The sequence below is a fragment of the Cyprinodon tularosa genome, unplaced genomic scaffold (genome assembly GCF_016077235.1).
Source record: "Cyprinodon tularosa strain WSP-4 unplaced genomic scaffold, ASM1607723v1 ctg372, whole genome shotgun sequence".
NCBI classification, from domain to species: Eukaryota; Metazoa; Chordata; class Actinopteri; order Cyprinodontiformes; family Cyprinodontidae; genus Cyprinodon; species Cyprinodon tularosa.
This window is the reverse complement of record NW_024039088.1, coordinates 988904-1010356: the sequence shown is the minus strand read 5'-3', so window position 1 is coordinate 1010356 and position 21453 is coordinate 988904. Positions and strand designations below refer to the sequence as shown.

The following is a 21453-nucleotide window of genomic DNA, read 5'->3' as shown; positions in this document are numbered from 1 at the left end:
AACATTTGATTTTTTTTTATTGGAACATCTCAAACATCCTCTTTGCTTAAACCAAGACTTTAATCACATGAATACACAAGCAAGTCCACATCCTAATGCCATTCAAGCATCAACGAAACTACAGCAAAACAGCAAGAATGAATAGTTACAGTTTTTGATGACAAGACAGGAAAAAGGCACTTTTCACATCATATAAAACAGCCATATGTTACACTGGCTGGCATTGTGTGTAGCAACAAAAGCACTCTTTGATCATAACTAACATCTGGTATAATAGTCATGTGAAATGCTGCAAATGTAAAATCTATGAAAAAAAATCCTGTTTCCTTCAGAGATATTAAAACATAATTTCAAGTACTAAGCCCACTTCTGAACCTATAAAAAGGAGTCTTAGGTTATTTTTAATTTAATAAAATACATAGCATAAGTTAATATGCTTTTAAAAACATAATGGATTTATAAACTGGTACACTTTCATAGGAATGTAAATATTTTTTAACTTCAATAAATGCCAGAATATAACAAACAAAAACACTTTGCAAGAATATCTCATTGCTTATATAAAACCCTCCCACCTAAAATATCCCCAAAAGGAAAGAGTGTAAAATATATTTGCCCCCAGTTTAAGAGTAAAACTAATTTGAGTGTGGACTGAGCAATGATTAGTTGCTCTTCTGAATAGATGAGTAGTACTCCACCAAGACCTTCCAGGCTTTGGGGGCCATGAAGCCATCTGGAGGGTTATTCCCACTCCGAGCCAAGTTCCTCATCTTGGTTCCAGAGATGAACTCGAAATCTGCATGACTGAGGAATTAAAGAACCACAGTGAGAATAAACATGTCATTAGAAATCAGAATTATGAGATTAGAAATAAAAACTGATGGATGGTCATCTTAAAATAATGGTTTACAGTTACAGTTTAGCTTTTTCATATTCCCTCTAATCGAAACCACACAATTTTATGTATTTTCTAATAATTTAATCTCGCAGACAAACACAACGTGACACGTCATCGGAAAGTGGAAGAACCTTTTTAAAAATAGAAATCTAAAAAGCTCACACTTATTTAGCCCACTTTAATCCTGAACCCTTAAATAAAGTCCACTGCAACCAACTGCATTGATAAGACATTTTTTCATTTATTATCAATTGCATTGATAATAAATGATAACTGGGAGAACAAACAGAATGATAAAGACAAAGCAATATAGCACACAATCAGGGATTGTGTCATTAAAAAAACCCAATGCTAGGGACATCTCATTGAGCACAACGTGGCCGTCTGTCTTTAACAGCAGTTAAGAAGTAGAGGAGGAGAGGTTACTGACTGACAATGATTAGATCATCAAAAAAAATGGATCTGTGTCAAACTGAGGGACACAAGCTGCAGGACACATCAGCTAAGGTTACCTAATGCTAGCTTTCTAAAGTGATGACGTACACAATGAAACCCAGAATACATGAAAAAGACAGGTCCAGATATCCATGATATTTAGAGGTGCACTGATTTTCTTTTCCTTTCCTTTCCTTTTTCTATCATTCTGGTGATATGTTTACGTAAGGCCGCCCTAAGTGCTCGTCCCCATTCTCACTTAACGGTGGTGAGTCTGACATAGTGGAAAAATTGCAACTCTTCTTGTATCAGCGATGCAAACAGCAACTTTTAAACACAGCGTGCATGAGCCCATTTCTCCTCTCACACACATTTAATAGGCGTCCCCTCTCGGAAGCGGGTACAGGGTTGTGCATGTGTTTTTTTTTTAAGTGGAAAGGGTGGGTCTTTTCAAAAATTCAAGAAATCCTCCACTATACCCTTAAATGCTCAAATTGGATCTCTGATATCAAATCACCAATACTCGATAAAGCTAATTAGTCAATATCAAAGCCGATATCCAATCCAGGTATCAGATCGGTGCATCTCTAATTATTATATGTATGTTGAATACTATGCATGACGTTTCACTTTAGTTGTCTGATGTGTTTTCATTGCATGTCACTATGGATAGAAGCAAATGCAAAAAGCTGCTAAAACCAGTAACGATTCTACATAACTGCTACACATAGAAAAGCCAAAAATGTAAGTTGGTACTAAAGGAATGAAATTCTATCAAAATTATTACATTTATTTTAAAAAGGTGTCTTCTTTTTCTCATCTTGGTGAGCTTGAGCTGAAAACCACTTTCCTGCAACTTTTAGATATAATCCTACTTCAAAACGCTTTCAAACAGCCCAAATATCTCCTGAGTGAGATTTTAAGATGCACCAAGGCCTGTTAATGAGCATTTGATTAAATTCAGCAGTGCCGGGGTAGAGGTGCATCTAACAGTTTCAGGACATTGCCTCTCAAGGATTATATTTGAAGAACACTTTACACTATTGATCCAGGACTGAAAGTCAAGATTTGAAAAGAAAAAGAAAGATCATGAATGTTTCTGAGATGTTAAATGTTTCTTTGCTCACCATTCGGGGCTGTAAAAGTCCATGGCCTTCTTGGTCTTGTTGTAGGCAGCAACTCTGAAGGGGATGATCTCCACAGAGGTGAGGCCGGGGGCCATGGTGAGTACCTTTCCTCCATGTGTGGGTTCATACAGATCCTCCTTCTTCGTAGGATGAGGCATGCCGGCTGGGTCTCGGCCAACAATGTAAAAGTTTGCACCAGCAATCATCCTTGCTCTGCAGTGCCATTGCACCTGGAAGACATCCAAGCTGATACTCAGCCCTGCATGGTTTTACTGACTGATAATAACTGCTGGCTGCTCCCCACCTCTGTAGGTCCAGCATACATCATGGGTGAGGGGAAGATAGCCACGATGGTGCTGGATGGATCCAGAATGCCCTCCTCCAGGACGGCAGCATGTTGCTTCATCCTCCAGCTCAGAGGCACATCGTCATCTTTGGTCCAACCACCCAGAGGGTGGAGTAGGAGGACCGGGTTTTTGTAACCTCGCTCCAGGAGACGCCGCTTGGTGTCCTGCATGAGGAGGGCATGACCGTTGTGGACTGGATTGCGCAGCTGGAATGCAAAGATTGCATCTAAAGCAAGAAAAAACAAAGAAAATTCTAGATTGTAAAAACTGCAAAATTAGTTGTTGCAAAGCAATTTAAAGATTATGAAACCAAATATAAAAAGTCACAACAAACAAGCTCATCATGCCTTTTAAGTGACTCATGTAGATTGTGTGGTCATACATTTAACTTTATAGTGCCTTGGGGTTAGGGTTGTAGGCCTGCTTTTTTTTAGCATAAACAAATCCCAAAAAATTACATAAAGCCAAGAAAAGTCCCTGTAGCTTCTTTGTTACTGTTACAAAGATTTAAAAGGATGCAGTTTAACATGCTTTATAAGTTAGCAACCATCAAGAAACCATTTTAGTTTGAATTTTTATTTTAAATGTTTATTATTGGGCTAAAATTAGAACCAAAATATTATATAAAGTATAAAAAAAATTGGTGCAATTAAATAAGATAATAAATAAATAGCATCACAAATTATCTCCAAAACACTCTGTATTGTTGGATGAATTATTACATCAATCAATTCTGGGTTCAGCATCCTACACATGTCATGATGAGTAAAAAAAGGAGGGGTAACCTCACACACCAGAAGTGATCATGCAGCTTTAAATTTACCATTTCACTTTTTGATCTGTTGCTTTGTTTTTTCTGAAAGAAAAGGAAACACACTTGGATTTATGAAATAAAAGGTGAATGAAATGCCGTTTACACAAAGCCTAAAAAATAAAACCCTGTTTGTGTTCACTGTGAGCATTGGTAGCTACTGTTAGTGCGGATGATTTTCTCTCAGGACTCTCAGAAACACCATGGCTCCGAACGTCCATCCTAACTATTTTTGCACGCCACGTATCACTTTACTTGGATTTTCACTTTACTTGGATTTAGTTTTTACATATGCATATATATACATACATAGATATATACACAGAAGAGCTATATGTGTATATATTTTATCTCTTTTTTATTTTTATTTTTATCTTTATTATCTTGTGTTGTTGGATGTGTGTATATATATATAAAACTGTAACTGGAGCGTGTAGCAAAAGTAACTTCCCTCTGGGATTATTAAAGTATTTCTGATTCTGATAACCCCTAATTTCCTCAATTATTAGATAGAGCGGGGACTAAATAGTGGACTTTATTGTGAACTCAGTTAACATAATGTTCAAACGCATGATCACTACTTTTTGCTCCCCGTTGGTCATGTAACTCCACCTCGCCGCACGGTGCCTGCGCTATATTTGTTATTTTTCACCACTGTCAGGTAGCGACCATGGATGATCACTACTTTTCAAGGTGCAATGTGGGAAATTTCGAGTCCACTGCTTTTTCATCCACTGGATGTTCACTCATTTAAAATTGTGTAACCACTACTACATAGTGCCCTATATAGTGATTAGGCCGGACATTCGGACGCAGCCCATATGTAAATCACGCGATTATAAAAGGATTATAGTTGACAACGCTGTGATTTTAATAAACAAGAAAACCATCAGTCAAGTGTTGACCATCATTCGGGGAGATGCTACACTATTTGTTCTCCACCTCTAAGGTAAAATGTCCTTAACTGTCCTGACAACTAAAGGATACCATTCAGATTTAAATCAATTCTTTGCAGCAGTTACTGGAATTATTTTTTTTAAATAGATTTTTTTTAAAAACTTTTCTAAAATTATAGGTTGAATTTCACACAGGTGTTAAATTACTTTGAAGCAACACAGGATTGTGTTTAGGTCATCAAGTTTGATAAAAATGGTGCAGGGTCCCCCGTGCACACTTCATTAAGAGTTTGGGCTTTGCCAGCAATGGGATATTACGATCACTGACGTAGAATCCATTAAAATAAATGAAGAATTTCCAACCTGCTTGCATATCTTTGAACTTCTGCTTCAGTTCCTTAGGAGTGAGACGGTACTGATCAAGTCCGTCATTCCATTTGATTCGCTCCAACACCTCCAGGTCACCGCCCACCAGCCAGTCACCTCCTTCCATTACCATCTGCACAATGGAAACACAATAGAAGTAAAGCGCAGCAGGACAATGAACTTTGTATCTTGAACATTTTCTGTATGAAAACGACCTAAAAATCCAAAAACATTTCTGTTGGGCGAACAGGTGATCTAATTTACTGCGTAAGTTGGTGTGCAAGAATACATGTTTCACTGATAGACCCCCATCTACACATACAGTGCTGGTAAAATTTTTTCTTTTATTTGTCAGTTTGTTACATTTAAATTCTTGAGGTCATTAAACACATTTCAATATTCAATCCTAAGTAAAAAAAAAAGATGATTTAATATATCAAGACATAAAGCTATTATGGCTTTATAATAGCTTATAATCTCTCTTTTTAGGTCACTACCTGGCCAAGGAATCACTTAAATAGAACCTGTTTGACAACATGAAGTAGGCTAAGAGTACTCAAAAAAGCAACTTATCATATCCTACTTTAAAGTATTAATATTAATATTTAAAATATTCAGGAAGTGATGAGGAAAATAGTCAGTGGGCAGGTTGAATGGGCAATCCATATCTATTTTGCTTCATTTATGGTTCAACAACAAAAACCATACAAATTGGAGCTTAAGCATCCTTGTGTTTAGCAGCAGAATCCCTCCATGCTGATGTGAAACACTTGAGGTAGTTTGTTGTTTTTAAGGACGGCAGAACCAGATTAGGCTTAGGAGTCTGCTCCTTTTCTAATAGAGACATATTCTTATAGCTAGCTCACGTAATAGAGATATATATTCTGCATCTATGCAGCTTATCTTTGTCTAATATTAACATTTCTTTTACGATCGGAAACATTTAAAGTGGGGGAAAAAATCTAAAGCAGAAGAAAGCCTTGAGGTCCAATGGCACCACTGACTCCTCCGTGTAGCAGAGAATAGATGGTTGCCCCTCATCACCTTAATGTACGGGTGCTCTGGACATGTGGTGCCCCACTGTCTGGCGCAGCGTTCCTCTTTGCGGTGTGCGTAGAACTCTGGGTTCCTGAGGATAGCCACACGAGAGCCCTGGTACTCCAGAGCTATGGCTGCACTGCCATCCAGCTCCTGCTTGATCTCAGTGCTGACAGGCAGCACGATAGGAACAGACATGTTGATGGCCCCGCCTGAAATGGAAACGCAGGGGGGGCAAGTTAGTTTCATCAGGGCCTACTCCCAACCCACTAAAACTCTAGATTAAATAAATATCAGCTGTTCTGTGAAGACCTTGGATGTTTGTTAGAGCAAATCAATGCTTAAAGTGAGAAAGATGAAAACAAATACTCAAAATATTGACATCTTAAAGAATGCAACAGATGTAGCTTGACTTTAATTCTTAAATGTTGTTGATTTTAAAGTGGTATTTAAGAGAAAATCTTAGATGGAGTGTATTAATGGAGCCCTCCATATCATGAGCAGAAACAATGAAGTAAGTATGGACTTTTTTATGCACATTAATACATTAAACGAATAGGTCGATTTTTGGTTTATTTTAGTCTTTCTAAACTGACTATACTATATTTGTTAGGACATGTGATGCTTCTTTTTTGCGCCTGATACAATGAATATGAATAAAAATGATCGAATGGTTATTTCTCACCGTCCAGCAGGTTACCAAAGTGCAGGACCTGGAGGAACTCTCTTTCCCTCATGAAGCCCTTCAAAGGACTCGCCCAACCTTCAGCTAAGACCTGCACCCACTGGAGATCCAGCTGAGGAGGGAGAACAGTTAATCATCAACATGTAAAGAGACAACAATCCTACATCATCTTTACGAGAAGTCTAGGAAAAATGGCCTGAAAGAAGCTATCACCTTGGTGATGCTGATGGTGGGCAGGATGCTTGCATCCGCCATGGGAAGATTCAGCTTGTTCTCCGGAACAAAGAGCTCATTCACCTCCTCCATGATTTCGCTTGGTACGATGCTCTATGGACAGTGGAAATCATTTGTAAGCCTAAGTTCATTGGTTGTTTTTCTTTGATTAAATAAGGTTTTAGAACATTCAGGGATTTTTATCCAAGCAGATCCCATGAACTGCATATTCATCATTAAGTCAACAGTTGTAGGTAGGAAAAAGGAACAGACAAGACAAACTGAGGGCTCATCCATCTTTCTATCACCTTTATATGTACCTGTAGATAGAGGTGAGTATTGGCATGAGTGTTGCGATTCGATACATGTCGCGATACTTGGGTCACGATACGATATTATCACGATATTGCAGTATCACTATATATTGCCATATTTTCCCCAGCTATCAAAATCAAATGATGAGATAAAACGGCAACTGCTGTATATTTTCATCAGAAAATATTGATTAGGTATTATTATGCATGTTGTTTGGAGTTTTCTTCCACTGTGACTGCCTCAAATACAGATTTGGTGCTGCACGCACAATTAAAGAGCTCCACAGCGCTTTCTGCCAGAGTGGCGGTGCAGAAGTAGCCCATTTTCCCATCAATGTTTTATGTAACCATTTTTTGAATATCGATACTAAGAAGTGAAAGATCGATATTATATTGGGCAGCCGAATATCACAATATATCGCCAAAACGATTATTTCCCACACCCCTACCTGTAGACATGTTTTACTTTAAAATGGCTTCAGTTCAGCAGACTAATAGGAATACCAACCCAACTTCCAAAAAAAGGGATAATTCACTTTTCAGTGTGACCATTTATCTTATCTCTTCCCTACTAATAAACCTTCTAGTACTCATCATCAGAATGCTGCAGCGTGGCTCAAATTTAAAGCCTGTCCTATTAATAATTTAATAATGCAATATTAATAACCATGTTAGACTGACAGCTACCAACCCGTCCCTTCGTCCTCTCAACACTATAGACACCCTGCTAATCCCTTCTATAAACCTAATGTTACGTTTTACCTACAAAAGTTTTTTTAGTTTTAAAGGAGGTCAAAGTTCAGCCCCAAGGGTTTGATACAGATTTTTTTTTTATTATTTTATTTCAATAGTCCAAAAACGATAAATGAGTCTTCCTCTATAAAATGTTACAAATTATCCTTAAAGAAGCTTTTAATAATTATTGGATATCTTGATATCTGTTTGTTTGCTTATAGTGTTGCTGTGCCCTCTTCAGTGTGTCCTGGATGGGCTACTCCAATCTGATTTTCCTCTAAATAAAAGCATTTGAACCTGGATTATTACCACTTGTTGCCTTCTCCGTGTCTTTACATTTATATAAATAAATTAACAGTAAAGCCTTCATTGGAATTAAACCACTTTCCGTGTTGCCTGGGAAAAAATGGTACCATGTGACCAAGAGGTAACATAATCAAGATAACAATCGAGCAACCAGAAAAACCAGAATACAACTTTTTTATGGGAACCTACAAGACCAATACTGTAGTACTTGCCTGAGGCAATAGCATCACTCGCTTGATGTTTCTAAGGGACATATTTCTTTGATGAGTAAAATATTCTTGCCATACAACTTAATAATACGTAATAAGAAACACAACATAAATCAAATTTGCTGTTTAGTGTTTGGAGTCAAGATAAAAATTTTTATCCCTGTAAATGAACTATCTTGCTACACAGCAAGACAGCTCATAATGACATATGTGATAAAGCAAATTGATAAAAGGGGTTTAACACATTGCTGCAGCAATATTTTTGAAAAAATCAACTACTGACTCAGTGTTATGGTTGGATGAGTCTTATTTGTTTACATATTTACTTTATCAGTTACCTTTTACCCAGAATAGCTGGTGCCTTGGCCGGAGATCAGGGTTGACTGTTATAATTCAAGTACATGGTGTGTTGTGAATTTGCAGGTTTGCCAAGTCCTAAGAAGAGGTGGATAATCCAGGTCCAGAAAGCAAAAAGCCTGTATAAATATTAGTTTTACTCATTTGAATTTCCAGCTTTACAACACAGACTGCGTTCTAATCAGCTGGTCGGGTGAACAGAATAAAGGAAAACTGGGTTTTCCTTTCTGGACATGAATTATCTGCCTCTGGTCTAACAGAGAACTAGCATTTGATAAATAACGAGCATGTTCATATTTAACTTTTTACCTGCTTAGCTTTTTACAGGCTCTTGCTCTTATAAAATTAACAGCTACTTTTATGGGAATTTAATTTAAAAATAAAAAATATTTTCTGACAGGTATGTACATAAACCTATCCCTGCATATGCTATTCCAAAGTTAAAAATCAAGCATTTTCTTTATATTTTGCTTCCACAGGGTTAGACTACCTATTACTCCTTTAATCTGATCTCAAATGATGCTTAATCTGGCTCTTTTTAACAGGATTGAAAACTCCTTTGTAACTTGGTACAGCAGTACTTTCACTGTTTTTTATATTTACGCTTTTAACCTTATAATAATAACCTATTGTGCAGCGTCCTTAAAAATAAAAGGAGGTGAAACAAAGGAAATCATCACAGGCTATAAGGCTACATGCAGAACAAAATTTTCAAGTCATAGTTTTGGTCAAATTAGAGGAAAAAAATGGCCTGACAACCAACCTGAGAGGTACACTAAGATTAAGTGGAATTCATATCTAACGACACGCTTTTAAATAACCATAAAAAGTGCCTTCACCACTTTTACATTGTTTCTAAAGCATGAGAATACAGTCACTGGCTAACTTTTAGCACCTAACAACGCTAGAGCAGGCATCAGCTTCTTTCTTATTGCTTAAAAAAAGGTTTAAAGTTTTTCTTTTATCAGTCTAATCTCCATTTGAAAATCCCTAATTCGAAATAATTAAATAGGTTTTTCTATTTAAACAGAAGTGGGTAAATCTGAATAGAATCTCAAAAAATATGTGTATAAAACTGTTATTCTGTTAAAAAACGTAACTTTTAAAATGCATTTTTTATCCCCTTAGAATGAGATAATAAATACTGCACTATTATTATTATCATATTAAAGTAATAGTATAAAATGAGGATTAAGTATTTTTATCACAGTATCGGTTTAAGATTAAAGTTAAAAAGATAAAGTCACAATGGATAATGTTTGATTATTGTTTGACTACAGAATTCTAATAACGAAAAATGATTTCAACTTTTTCTTAAAATTTGTACTTTATATTATTTTTCTTTTCCTGTAATGAAAAAAAAATTGGAAAAATAACTACTTTTTTCTTCCAAATGATTCTAATAATCTCTTGTACTACATAGGCCTTTAATCTCAGTATATAATAGCAGTAAGACCTAAAGAGAGATAATTTTCATCATTAGTAGTAGACATTATTATTTGTGAATCCCCCCCAAAATATAGCTATTCTTTTATTCCTATTGTTGAATACGATTTTATTTTAACTGCCTACAGGCTCACACTAAGGGCTAAAATACCATATGTTAGGGGTCAGTCAAAATCTGCATCATTTTCACAATTGTGCAAAATATAGACTTTAGTCAAGCTGTACATTTTTTAATTGTCACCTTTCAACTCATACTGTTGCACACAGTATTTGTGCACTGGCATATTTTATTAGTTATTTATTATAAATATGTCCAGATGTAGCAAGTTTGACTGTAAGTATTCAGGCACAATTAGAATAGAATAGAAGGGATTAGAACTTTATTGATCTCTCTATGGTTAAATTTACTTGTGACATCATTTCAATTTATCATAAACTGTTATTTGTCTGTGTGTCCTCATAATGAGGCTCCTTTGAGTTAATCTGTCAAAGTTATGTGAAACAAAAGAAATCATTCCCCTCGTAAATTATAAACTTTGAAGACGTAAATGACACAGAGTGCTTGAAAGAAAAACATTACATGATGAGACAAGACATGCTGCACTTTCCATTTTAGTAAAGTTTAGGTCAACACATTAAGACTAATGGAAAATTAGTTAAACTCAACTCCTCCTTCATTATATTTATTTTGCTTTACAACATCCGCCATCACCTATTTAAACTGGGATATTTATTGTTTTTCAATGTAGTCATGTTGGTTCTAAGGCACACCTGAGAACAATGCGCTCTCACAGTAGCCTTTTTGTAGGATAAAAATGTAAACAGACTCTAAAGGCAACCTGTGTGCTTTCCATATATACGTTTTCACTGCAGAGCCAGGACTCTTGCTCGTCCCACCCACCTGATCCTGTAGCAGCTCAAGCAGCTGCTGAATGCATTCGTTCACAGTGAGCTCTCCGGTTTTCAGCACAAGCTCTGGAGCCTCTGGTCTCTCGTATTGCGAGTCAATCCCAGTGAAACCTGCCAAAATATGTTGAATCGGTGTGAAAAAAATAGTCTGAGTAAAGACAGGTAACACAGTATAGGATGTGGAGCTTTTAAAGAAAAGCAAATACTGGAGAGGTTTTGAAGCTGATCACAGAAAATAACAGGGAATTGCCAAGCGGACCTTTAATCTCTCCGGCGCGAGCCTTCTTGTAAAGTCCTTTCACATCTCTGCTCTCGCACACTTCAAGGGGAGCGTGGACGAAAACTTCAAAAAACTTTAGCCCAGCATTTTCATGGATCTTCCTTGCCTCGACGCGGTCCTGTAGATGCAAACAGCAACCAGCAGCTTTTAGCCAGAACCTGTAGCAGTTGTAATGGTTTAAAATACTGCATTTTATACACAGCCACTACTTTTCCGGACTTATTATGTACTGTCCAGAACTCGCCACTTACTTCACTGTAACTTTGTTAAACTTTAAATAATTTCTTAATTTTATAATAAATGCAGTTGAACTTTCCAGACCTAACAGGAAAATTATTTTGGACCTTCTTCCCCACAAACGTTCCCGGAGCTACTGAGACCCTCTCAAGAAAATGTTCAACTTTCATGAAGTAACAAGTGAGCTCCACTAAAGTTATAGGAAGTTATTTGGTAAGCTCTGAAAAGTTACAGAAATTAGGTACATGATAGGTTGTGGAACTTACCAATATTTTGGTCAGCTGTTGTTGTTTTTAAATGTGTTTTATAGAGACATTGAGGATACCTCTAAGTCTAGAATAAATCTAGATGTTAATGTTTTGAGTTTAAAAAAAGCTGTATAAAATTGTTTATTTTACCTTTGTAAATGGTGAGATGAAGCTGGTAATACAAACAAGACCAGCGTCAGCAAAAAGTTTTGCCACTTCGGCAACACGTCGGATGTTTTCCTCTCGGTCCTCATCAGAAAAGCCCAGATTCTTGTTCAGGCCGTGACGAATGTTGTCTCCATCCAGCGAGTAGCAGGGAATGGCGTGGGATACCAGATACTCTTCCAAGGCAAAACTAATAGTCGTTTTTCCAGCACCAGACAAACCTAATTGGGATTGTTAAGGGGATATGCATTACTTAAAAGCGACAAGAAAAGGAAATAGTCCACAAGAGGGAAAGCTACACATATAGGAACCTGTAAGCCAGATGGTGCAGCCTCTGAAGCCCCCCCTTGTGCCTACAACCTGCCCTCTCTTGTTCCGACTGACATGGTGCGCCTGGTACACCACGTTAGTTGACCTGCTGAGGTCCTGAAAGAAGAAAAAGTAGAGTAGAGGGATGTTTTAAGGATAAAAACATTATTGTTATTATTATTTATATTTCCTATATCAAACCAACAGCTGTCCTCCCAGGCATGAAAGAGCTTTATCAACAATGGAAAGATCACAAGCACACAATACCTTGCAGTGTTTATCTACTCTGCCGTGCCAGTATCATAGTCAAGACTGGTTTTACACGCTCAACCAAAAAGATCATGACGTAGTTTTATAAATACAGTTCCTTTGACTTCTAGATAGCTGGAATATGGCAGCAACGCAAAGTGCAGCAGGGATTGAGGGGAGGGAGGGAGCTGAGACTGACGGCACAATGTGTCCAGTGTGCTTCTTTCTGCCTAGAGATGATGTGGCAGAGCTCATGCCCACCCGCTCAGCCCTCAGCACCAAGTCTCCTTTCTTTCCAGCATCTATGGCATTGCAAATCTTCCACCCAACGCTCAAAAATTCTACCGCACTCCACCCTGCTGCTGCCTAACAGGAACTCAGGGCATGTCTGAGGAGATGTGTTCACAGAGCCTCCTTTCACCTATAAACACAGAGCTGATTCTGAGAAACCCCTTCCTCTGAAACGTCCACAGTGTTTGAGTTCAGGGATGTGGAACATTTTTTCAAATAGCTGTCTGATATGTTCTGTATGATCAATATTACTAGCTTTTAATCCAAAAACAGCCACTCTAATGACCTCGCCTACTTACACAGGACATGTCTATTAATCTTGCTTTAATTTTGAACTGCATCCTCTCTTTAAAGAAATCAGTACTGATAAAGGTTGAATGACTCTCAAACACTGCAGATCGCCTTACAGGGGGATACTTTATCTTGCTTATTTTCTATCACTCTGACAGCCATGTCATCCTTATGCTAAAGACGACATCTGTTAAACAGATAAATGCTGAACAACTAAACATGTACAGCACTAATGACCTCACTTCTTAGAGTAAGAATAATATTATTATATTAAGTATGAAAAATGTTTTTATCCTCAGATACAGATAATTGGAGTTTACTCCAATTATCTTTATCAATTTCGTCTATATCTGAATTTAAATGGATTAATTTTCTTTATTTCACAGCATTTATCAGAGGGTGAAGATATACGTTTATTTATATATATATGTGTGTTTATGTATTTATTATATATATATATATATATATATTTATTAATTTTTTTCTGAAAAAAGTGCATTCATTTATAAGTATAACCAGCTAATAACTTTTTAGAGAACTTTAATTTTTTGTCACACTTTAAAAAAAATCCCATAGATTTTTTTTTCACTCCACTGGCCAATTTGGGTTTTCACGTTTCTTTAAAAAAAAAAACTTATCACAGCCAGCAAGTAGAATGATAATAAAACAATTGCATAAAGTCTAAATGCGCTCTTTTTAAAACCATTTACTCACTGTTTTTTTTTTTTTTCTGTATTATCAAGCAGTGAAGAAAAAGTGTCCACGTTTCTAAACACTTTACATGGCAGCGCAGTTTTTTCAGTTAAGGATTCAGAAACCAAATGTTTCTCAATTTCCCTTAAAACGTGAGAAATACATCTCAGTATAACAGCAAGCCTGAAGTTAACTAAGCTCCATCGGATTAAATGGCTTTTATGGATACATTTTACTCAAATTTTTTCTTAAAATAAGTGCATTTGTTCTTGGATTTAGGAGGTAAAGAGACATTTTTGCCTATGGAACAAGGCTATTTACACTTAAAATAAGGAAAAACTATTTTATTCACTTATTTCCAGGCGCGCTGGAAGCTGTTTCAAGCGAGGGGGGCTGATGGCTGGGTTAGAAAACACGTGACGTCATTATGTTGAGGGCTGTGGCTGACGTTTTTAACATAATATTGTAGGCCTACATTTGTCGCCAAAAACTGCCATTTAAAATGCATCGGAACAAAGCATGAACATTTTAAACTTTATTTCTTCTCTTTTAATCATTCGAAACAAACAAGAGCTCGCAATCAATAGGATCAGGAATACTTGAATGAAACATGGCCTAAATATAGCCTAAACTGAACATTGAACGTCTTGAAAGTCCATTCGACTATGGATATGGGGAATGATTTCATATCTGAAACAAAAAACACACACACAAAAAAAAATTAACTAATTTCATATTTTATCACTAAATAGCTTAATACAGACATAATATTTAGTGATATGCAGCCTTATTCTAGCGTATAGGGGAATTAAAACCATTCCTCACCTCGAAATAGTCAGAAATACGTTTCTGCTGCCTATTGCTAGCCATGCCTAAACGAATGTGAGGTGGAGGAAGCTTCCGGGGGAGTAGCCTAGTTTTTTATGAAATATTAAAATAATGAATCATTAGTTTATATCTTATACACAGCCCATCATTTTAATCCCATGTCAAACACAGTCTTTAAAAAAATAAATAAATAAATAATTTCATGTTTTTAAGTACAATATTATGTTACTCCACAGCCCCCCACCATGGGGGGCTGATGCTATGACGAGGGAGGCTGCAGCCCCTGCAGCACCCCCCTTCCCGTGCCACTGCTTATTTCAAGTGCATATTATTTAATTATCTTATTTTAAGAGTAGAAATGTTAATTTACCAAATCATATTAAGGGTAAATACACTTATTTTAAGACATCTTTACTTATTTCTAGATCATTTTTGCAGTGTAGAGTAAATATTCTTCCTGGAGAGACACTTGAAGATGAATTTGGTGCAGGATAAAATTTCAGCGTAAGGCATGTTCCGCAAATTGGCTGCATTCCTGCGCACAGCTCCACAGAGGCGTCTTTCTGCCCTCTTTACAACAAACCCAATGTTAGTGGGCCAGATTGACATGGATATTGTTCCACTACAATCAGCCTATTCAGAGGCAAGGCAGTGGCGATCACACCTGGGTATGTGCGCACAGAGAGCGGCTTTGCAGAAAACAGTTACTGTAAGATAAAGGAAGAGAAGAGAGACCTGTCTTCTCTTTGCTGTGGTCAGATTGGAGCGGTCAGAGGGAGGGGAGGGGGGCTCCGATGGTCACTCAACAAATAAGTTACTTGACGCATATTTTAAGTACGCCCCTGGCAATTGACAAGATTTATTCACTATTATGCATGAGAAGTTTCCAAGTTTTCATGGCAAAAAAAAAAATACATATTTCCGTCGCTTTTCTTTCCCGTTATCTGCAGATCTACTCACCGTACGAAGCTTTTTCACTCCGGACATTTTGGCACCACCGACGCACAGCTGGACACCGGACCAGACAGACAGACAGACAGACAGGGCCTGGGTCCCAAAGTTCTTATCACCAAACTTTACACTGAAGCTTTTAAACCAGATGAAGCTTCTTTTTAAACGCCACTTTCAAGACACGTAGCAGTCGGCTGGCCCTGCCCCCCCGGTACCTCCCTCATCCTCCGACGTCTGAAACATTTGCATAATTGGCAGCTTTCTAAAGCTGATCTAATGTAAAGGAGGAGATCTCCTTGATTTGATACGCTGCCTACAATGTGGCCGATTTTAGCTGAAAATGGTAGATATCTAAGCTGTTTCTGTGTCTTATTAAATCCTTACCAAGTCGTTCACTGGGGGAAAAAAATCATCAGAATAATCAACAATCAAGTCAGTTTTTCTTAAAATGAGTGCATTTGTTCTTGAATTAAGGAGGTAAAAGAGACAATTTGCATTTAAAATAAGAAGACACAATTGCATTGTCTTATTTCAAGTGCATATTATCTAAATATCTTATTTTAAAAGTAAACATAATCACTCCGTTGCAAATTAAGGGTAAATCCACTTAATTTAAGAAAGTTTTACTTATTTCTAGATTGTTTTTACAGTGTTCATACAAAGTAAAGTTTGCCTACCTGCTTAGATATTTATTAATTAAATAAAAAAAATCACTCTATAAGGTAGCAACCAGATCTCTCATCCCATTTTCTCACAATTCTGTAAAAAGATGTCCCGACAATATTGATCTGTATAAAAATGTCACGGATATTTCTATAAACTGGAGGCTCCCAAAGTTTTCTAACTGCCCCCCTTTGGTTTGAAGAAAGTTTCCATAACCCAACCCCCAGCACCCAACCCCCTTAATTACCCTCAACCAAGAGTTGAATTGTGAAAACCCAGCAGCAGTACATCGCATTTTGGATTAAAATGAACTACAATCTCCCAAACTACAACTAATAAAGTAGTAGTAAAGTAATTATTTTAGGTTTTAAAGTTTATTTTACCATGTAACAGAATACAAAACACCTATCAATTAAATAAATCCTTTAAAAATGGCTTATTCAATTAATCTTTACTGTGCAACTCCCACTAAAAACTATGCTTGCTATTTTATGTTTTGGTCAGAACTCAGCCAGCAGCCAGACACTCGATTCGCTACATCTATTTAATCGCTTGTTAGGACACCTAAGCGATCAGTTTGGTGTTATTTGTTGAGAGTTCAGATCCAGGGACTTCAGCCTGGGGCATTTACTAAGTTAAATGTTGGTAATATACTCTAGCTATAAACACATTCATAAGATATCTACCTCGCCCAGTAGCATAGCAGAGAACCTAATGCAAAAATTTTAACAATGCAAGGTATTGTAATGACACCTTAGAGCCACACCTCATGGAAATTTTTTAGTGGAAATTTTAGAGAACTGATGCCCAGATATAATATGTAATTGGAAGAACAGAATGATGCACCGAGTAGAGTGATATTATGCCTCATAGAGTCCTGCTGTTATTGGTTAAGACCATGTAGGATGTTTGGCTTTGTAGCCAATGAAATAAGGTTTCAAACAAGGCTAGACATGGCTGGGTTGCATAAAGCAGAACCGTGTTACCCGTTTGCGTAAAGGGCTGGTTCTACTTATGCCCAATTTTGAAGCGTGGTCTGTGCTATGTTATTCCACGCCACAACGCAAGAGGAACAACCACAAACTAGCTGTGGGTCTAGCTATGGCCGAGGTCGGTCAGGAAGAGGAAAAACGCAAGGGGCAAGTCTGTGCGACAATGGAGGCACATGAGGGCGAAAAAGAGGGTCCCAGCATTCTCTCTCTCTTCTAGCTGGTCCATCTTCATGAGATGTTTTCCACAATGGCGGTCATAAAAACAAAAAAAGCTGGTAAGATACAAAACAGGAAATACTCATAAGAGTAGAACAGATGTAAATTTGACCAATCAGAGGCCTCCTGTCTGTGGCACTGTCTGCAGTCCCTAACAATTTCGGAGAGGAGCACCAGAGTGTCTGAATTAACTGCGACACACACAGAGACAACCTGGTTTCGGAGTATAAATCAGCCTAAAGAGTGGAATACACTGCTGAGATTGGATCAGTGTGCACAGTTTAAAGCTATTTTTGACGTTTGGACGCTGATTTTGTTTTATTACCCTGACTAAGGCTGAAAAAAAACAAAAACAAAAAATACAGCTCAGAAAATGCACTGGGGCTCATTTTAGCTTGAAAAGCAGCAGTTTCACTATTGTTTATAGACTTTTATGTTATTTCAGGTTTATAAATGTTACATTTTGTTATGTACACTGATTTTGAAAAAAAAGTCGAAAAATACTTGCTTCATAAATGTTTTGTGGCCATCAAAATGTTTCAGTGTTAGTCTTTGGGTCAAACAGTAAAGTAAAAGCGATTTGCACAATTTGGAAAAATCTGGCACATTTGGAGAGGTTTGGAGACGTTAGTGACACCAAAAGTTTGAAGACCCCGGACTCTAGAACTGTTGTAGCTATAGGTCTTAAAATTTTTACATTTGTGGTTGACATGATGTAGAACAAATGTAATACAATGAGGCTTGACTTTTCTTGAGCATGTCTGTATTACTGCTGTTCAAAAAAGACTTATTATTTTCGAGAAGAAAACTCAAACTTTGAGTCATGTTTGAACTGATGTTTTACCCACACTATTTTATTTTTCAATTTTTTCTATTTTCTGAAACTAAAAGGTCTTAGCTTTCAAATGATGTATCGCACATCTAATTTGGGCTTAAAGATTCCCAGTTATTTGGTTTTCTATTTGGGTATGCAAATAAACGAGGATTACCGGTACTAAATTTCAAACTAGGTGGGTTTTAAGAGGTTTTAAAAACATTTACGTTGAACTGAAGGAAGTTAGGTGCCATATTTTTCCTTGATTATTTTTGCAAAAGTTTGGTGATTTATGAATTTACAGTAATAAATCAGTCTATGTGTTACAAAGGACTTACTTTCTTTTCCTAACATGATAAACTTATATAAGCATAGTCAATAACTAGTGAAAACAAGACTGTTTGCTTCTAAGATTTTAATACAGCTTTCATTTTCTGTGAAAGATTAAATCAATAAGTTAGAGGACCTCAGATATGTGGAGAGATTTACTTAGCATCATAAAAAAATATTGGGCCTGCCTGTTAAGCAGCTAATGTTTAACCTCAAAATAATTAATGTACATCCTGGTTTGCTCTGTTTTGATCCATAGTGATTCAATAATTTTTTGTGTTTGTTTTTTTCACTTTTAACTTTGCACTGTGAAGTGTTCTGGTGTTTTGTGTTTGGCTATGATGGATTCTTGTTTTCCGGTCGATTTTTTGTGTTCTATTCTTTGCTAATCCTCCTTACCATGTGTTACTTGTATTTGTTAGTTTAAAGGAATAGTACACCCAAAACATGATTAGCCTTCATTTTCTACTCACCTCCATGCTGAACAACACTCTGGAGTACTTTTTTGATATCTCAAATGCATCTGGAGATCTGGGAGGCTTCTTGCTGTCTGCTGACATTCAAATAATGGAGGTCCATGGCGCCCGAGACAGAAAGGTCCATAAAAGTCCACAAAAACGTGTCAATATTCCTCCATACTGCTCGTCCAATGTAATCCAAGTGTCCTGAGTGGGTAGCATCCAGAATTTACTCGAAACGAAGTCATTTAGAATGTTTTTAGAGCATAAACAGTAGTGTATAGGATTTCCTAATAGCGCCCCCATGCGCGCTCACGATTCTACGGAAGCCGGCAGACCAAACCAGCGCATTCAGCTCGGCAAAGAACTCATGCTCTTCCTCAACACTGAAGTCCTCAGACATTTTTCTTTCGTTGTTTCTTTCTTTGCACAGGTAAACAGCACATTTCTTCTTCTACGCTTGCATTATCGGCAGACCAGACGCTGAATGCGCACTTTCTTCCGGTTTGGTCTGCCGGCTTCCGTAGAATCGTGAGCGCGCATGGGGGCGCTATTAGGAAATCCTATACACTACTGTTTATGCTCTAAAAACATTCTAAATGACTTCGTTTCGAGTAAATTCTGGATGCTACCCACTCAGGACACTTGGATTACATTGGACGAGCAGTATGGAGGAATATTGACACGTTTTTGTGGACTTTTATGGACCTTTCTGTCTCGGGCGCCATGGACCTCCATTATTTGAATGTCAGCAGACAGCAAGAAGCCTCCCAGATCTCCAGATGCATTTGAGATATCAAAAAAGTACTCCAGAGTGTTGTTCAGCATGGAGGTGAGTAGAAAATGAAGGCTAATCATGTTTTGGGTGTACTATTCCTTTAATGGCCGACCTGATTTAATCCATCACCTGCCCAATATACAGTTTGTTGCTGTAATGTTTCTACCATCCATGCACACTTGCCTGCTTCCTGCAATCATGATCCTGCTTTCTCCTGTCTGAAACCATGAAATGCTCCTTTTATCCCAGTGCTTTATCTTTATTTTTCTCTGTATGTCTTTTTATTCAAATGCTGTAGCTAACTCTACCCACGTGTAACTAGCTTTCAGCAATGTCATTTTTCTGAAGGAAGGATAAAAAAAGAGGATGATTCAAGTATGACAAGGTTTCCAAAGTGATAATCCTGAAACCTATTATTGATTTTCTTTTTTTTAAAAGACAACAGTAAGTAAATGTGCATAGTTGATGTTAAAGGTTTTTACTGCAAAGTCTCCTCAGGGTGTTAATACTTACAAAATCTAGGCAAATATCACTGAGGATGAGGGAGTTAAGGTCTTACAGAGATCATGAAAAAGCTCATTACGAAAGCATTCTAGTTAAATTAAAGGATATTTCCCAAACAAATTCTCAGCAGATTTGGATGTAGTATCAAAGGAAAAATAGCTTCACATGTTTTGGCAAAGAGCAGCATGGTGGTGCAGCCTGTGGCACTGTTGTTTGCCCACAAGAAGTACTTTGATTCAAATCCTGGCCAAGACTTTGTCTAGATGGAGTTGGTATATTTCACCTGTTGGTTCTCTCTTGCTTCCTAGCCCAGCCCAAGAAAATGGCAGTTAGGTTAGGTGAATTGGTGGCCAGCAATAAACCAGCAAAATCTGGTTTAGCACACAAACACCTTAATAGACTTTACATGCCTTACCCACAGCTGTCAATTGAATGACAGCCTCACCCAAGGCCAGTCTCTCTACAATGTAGCGTGCCATCATCAGCGTATGACTTTATGTGTCTGTGAATGGATGAATGACTGGATGCAATGTAAAACATTGAGTCAAACAGGCAGATGCAATTCATATCGAAACAGCATATCCCTTTTCCTTATGTTTTAATAGTTATCAGTCTATTCAGGGATGTTAGACTATTAATGTTTCACTATTAGTGTTTGTGTAATAAAATGAAATAAAATAAAAAAGAAAGAACAAATTGCATTGTTCAGTTGTTATGTAGTAGTTGTCTTTGACTCGTTGATCCAGTTAAATGAACTCATCATGGAACAAATTATGAATGCAATTTATTTTGTTGCCTTAGATGCAAACTGCTCATCAGGATAGCTTCAGCTCGGATACATTCTCCCTAACCTGATTTTAGATGTCACAAACAGTTGAAAATGAAAGGGGGCATTTGTTTACTGTATCTATTAAAATATCAAAGACTTGACAAGTTAGAAGACAGTATTTTTAGATCATATTCACTTCTACCATGTGTTTCATCATCTGAATAAGTCTTGATAGTTTCAATACTTCGAAATATAAACATTTCAGAATCTGGTCCTTTTTTCAATTTGCATTTAG

The 21453-nt window shown here is 37.2% G+C and overlaps 1 protein-coding gene across 1 annotated transcript; it reads right to left on the bottom strand.

The window, feature by feature from the left end:
* LOC119790861 (bifunctional 3'-phosphoadenosine 5'-phosphosulfate synthase 2-like) lies at window positions 1-15850 on the bottom strand. Its single transcript, XM_038296592.1, has 12 exons — window positions 15644-15850; window positions 12334-12448; window positions 12008-12243; window positions 11352-11490; window positions 11085-11203; window positions 6817-6930; window positions 6604-6715; window positions 5925-6130; window positions 4878-5013; window positions 2765-3033; window positions 2461-2690; window positions 1-804 (listed from the first exon to the last, which is right to left on the bottom strand). Exons 1-12 carry the CDS (start codon window positions 15668-15670, stop codon window positions 663-665), a joined length of 1845 nt encoding a protein of 614 aa, XP_038152520.1. The 5' UTR covers window positions 15671-15850; the 3' UTR covers window positions 1-662.
* Window positions 15851-21453: the final 5603 nt, after the last annotated feature.

What these genes read in the sequence shown, in the direction of transcription:
- LOC119790861 (XM_038296592.1), bottom strand. Translation starts at nt 15,670, where the DNA reads ATGTCCGGAGTGAAAAAGCTTCGTACG. An exon ending in TCATCTCACCATTTACAAAG is followed by an intron (nt 11,491 to 12,007) that starts GTAAAATAAACA and finishes TTGCATCTACAG; the next exon opens with GACCGCGTCGAGGCAAGGAA. An exon ending in TGTATGCTGGACCTACAGAG is followed by an intron (nt 2,691 to 2,764) that starts GTGGGGAGCAGC and finishes GATGTCTTCCAG; the next exon opens with GTGCAATGGCACTGCAGAGC.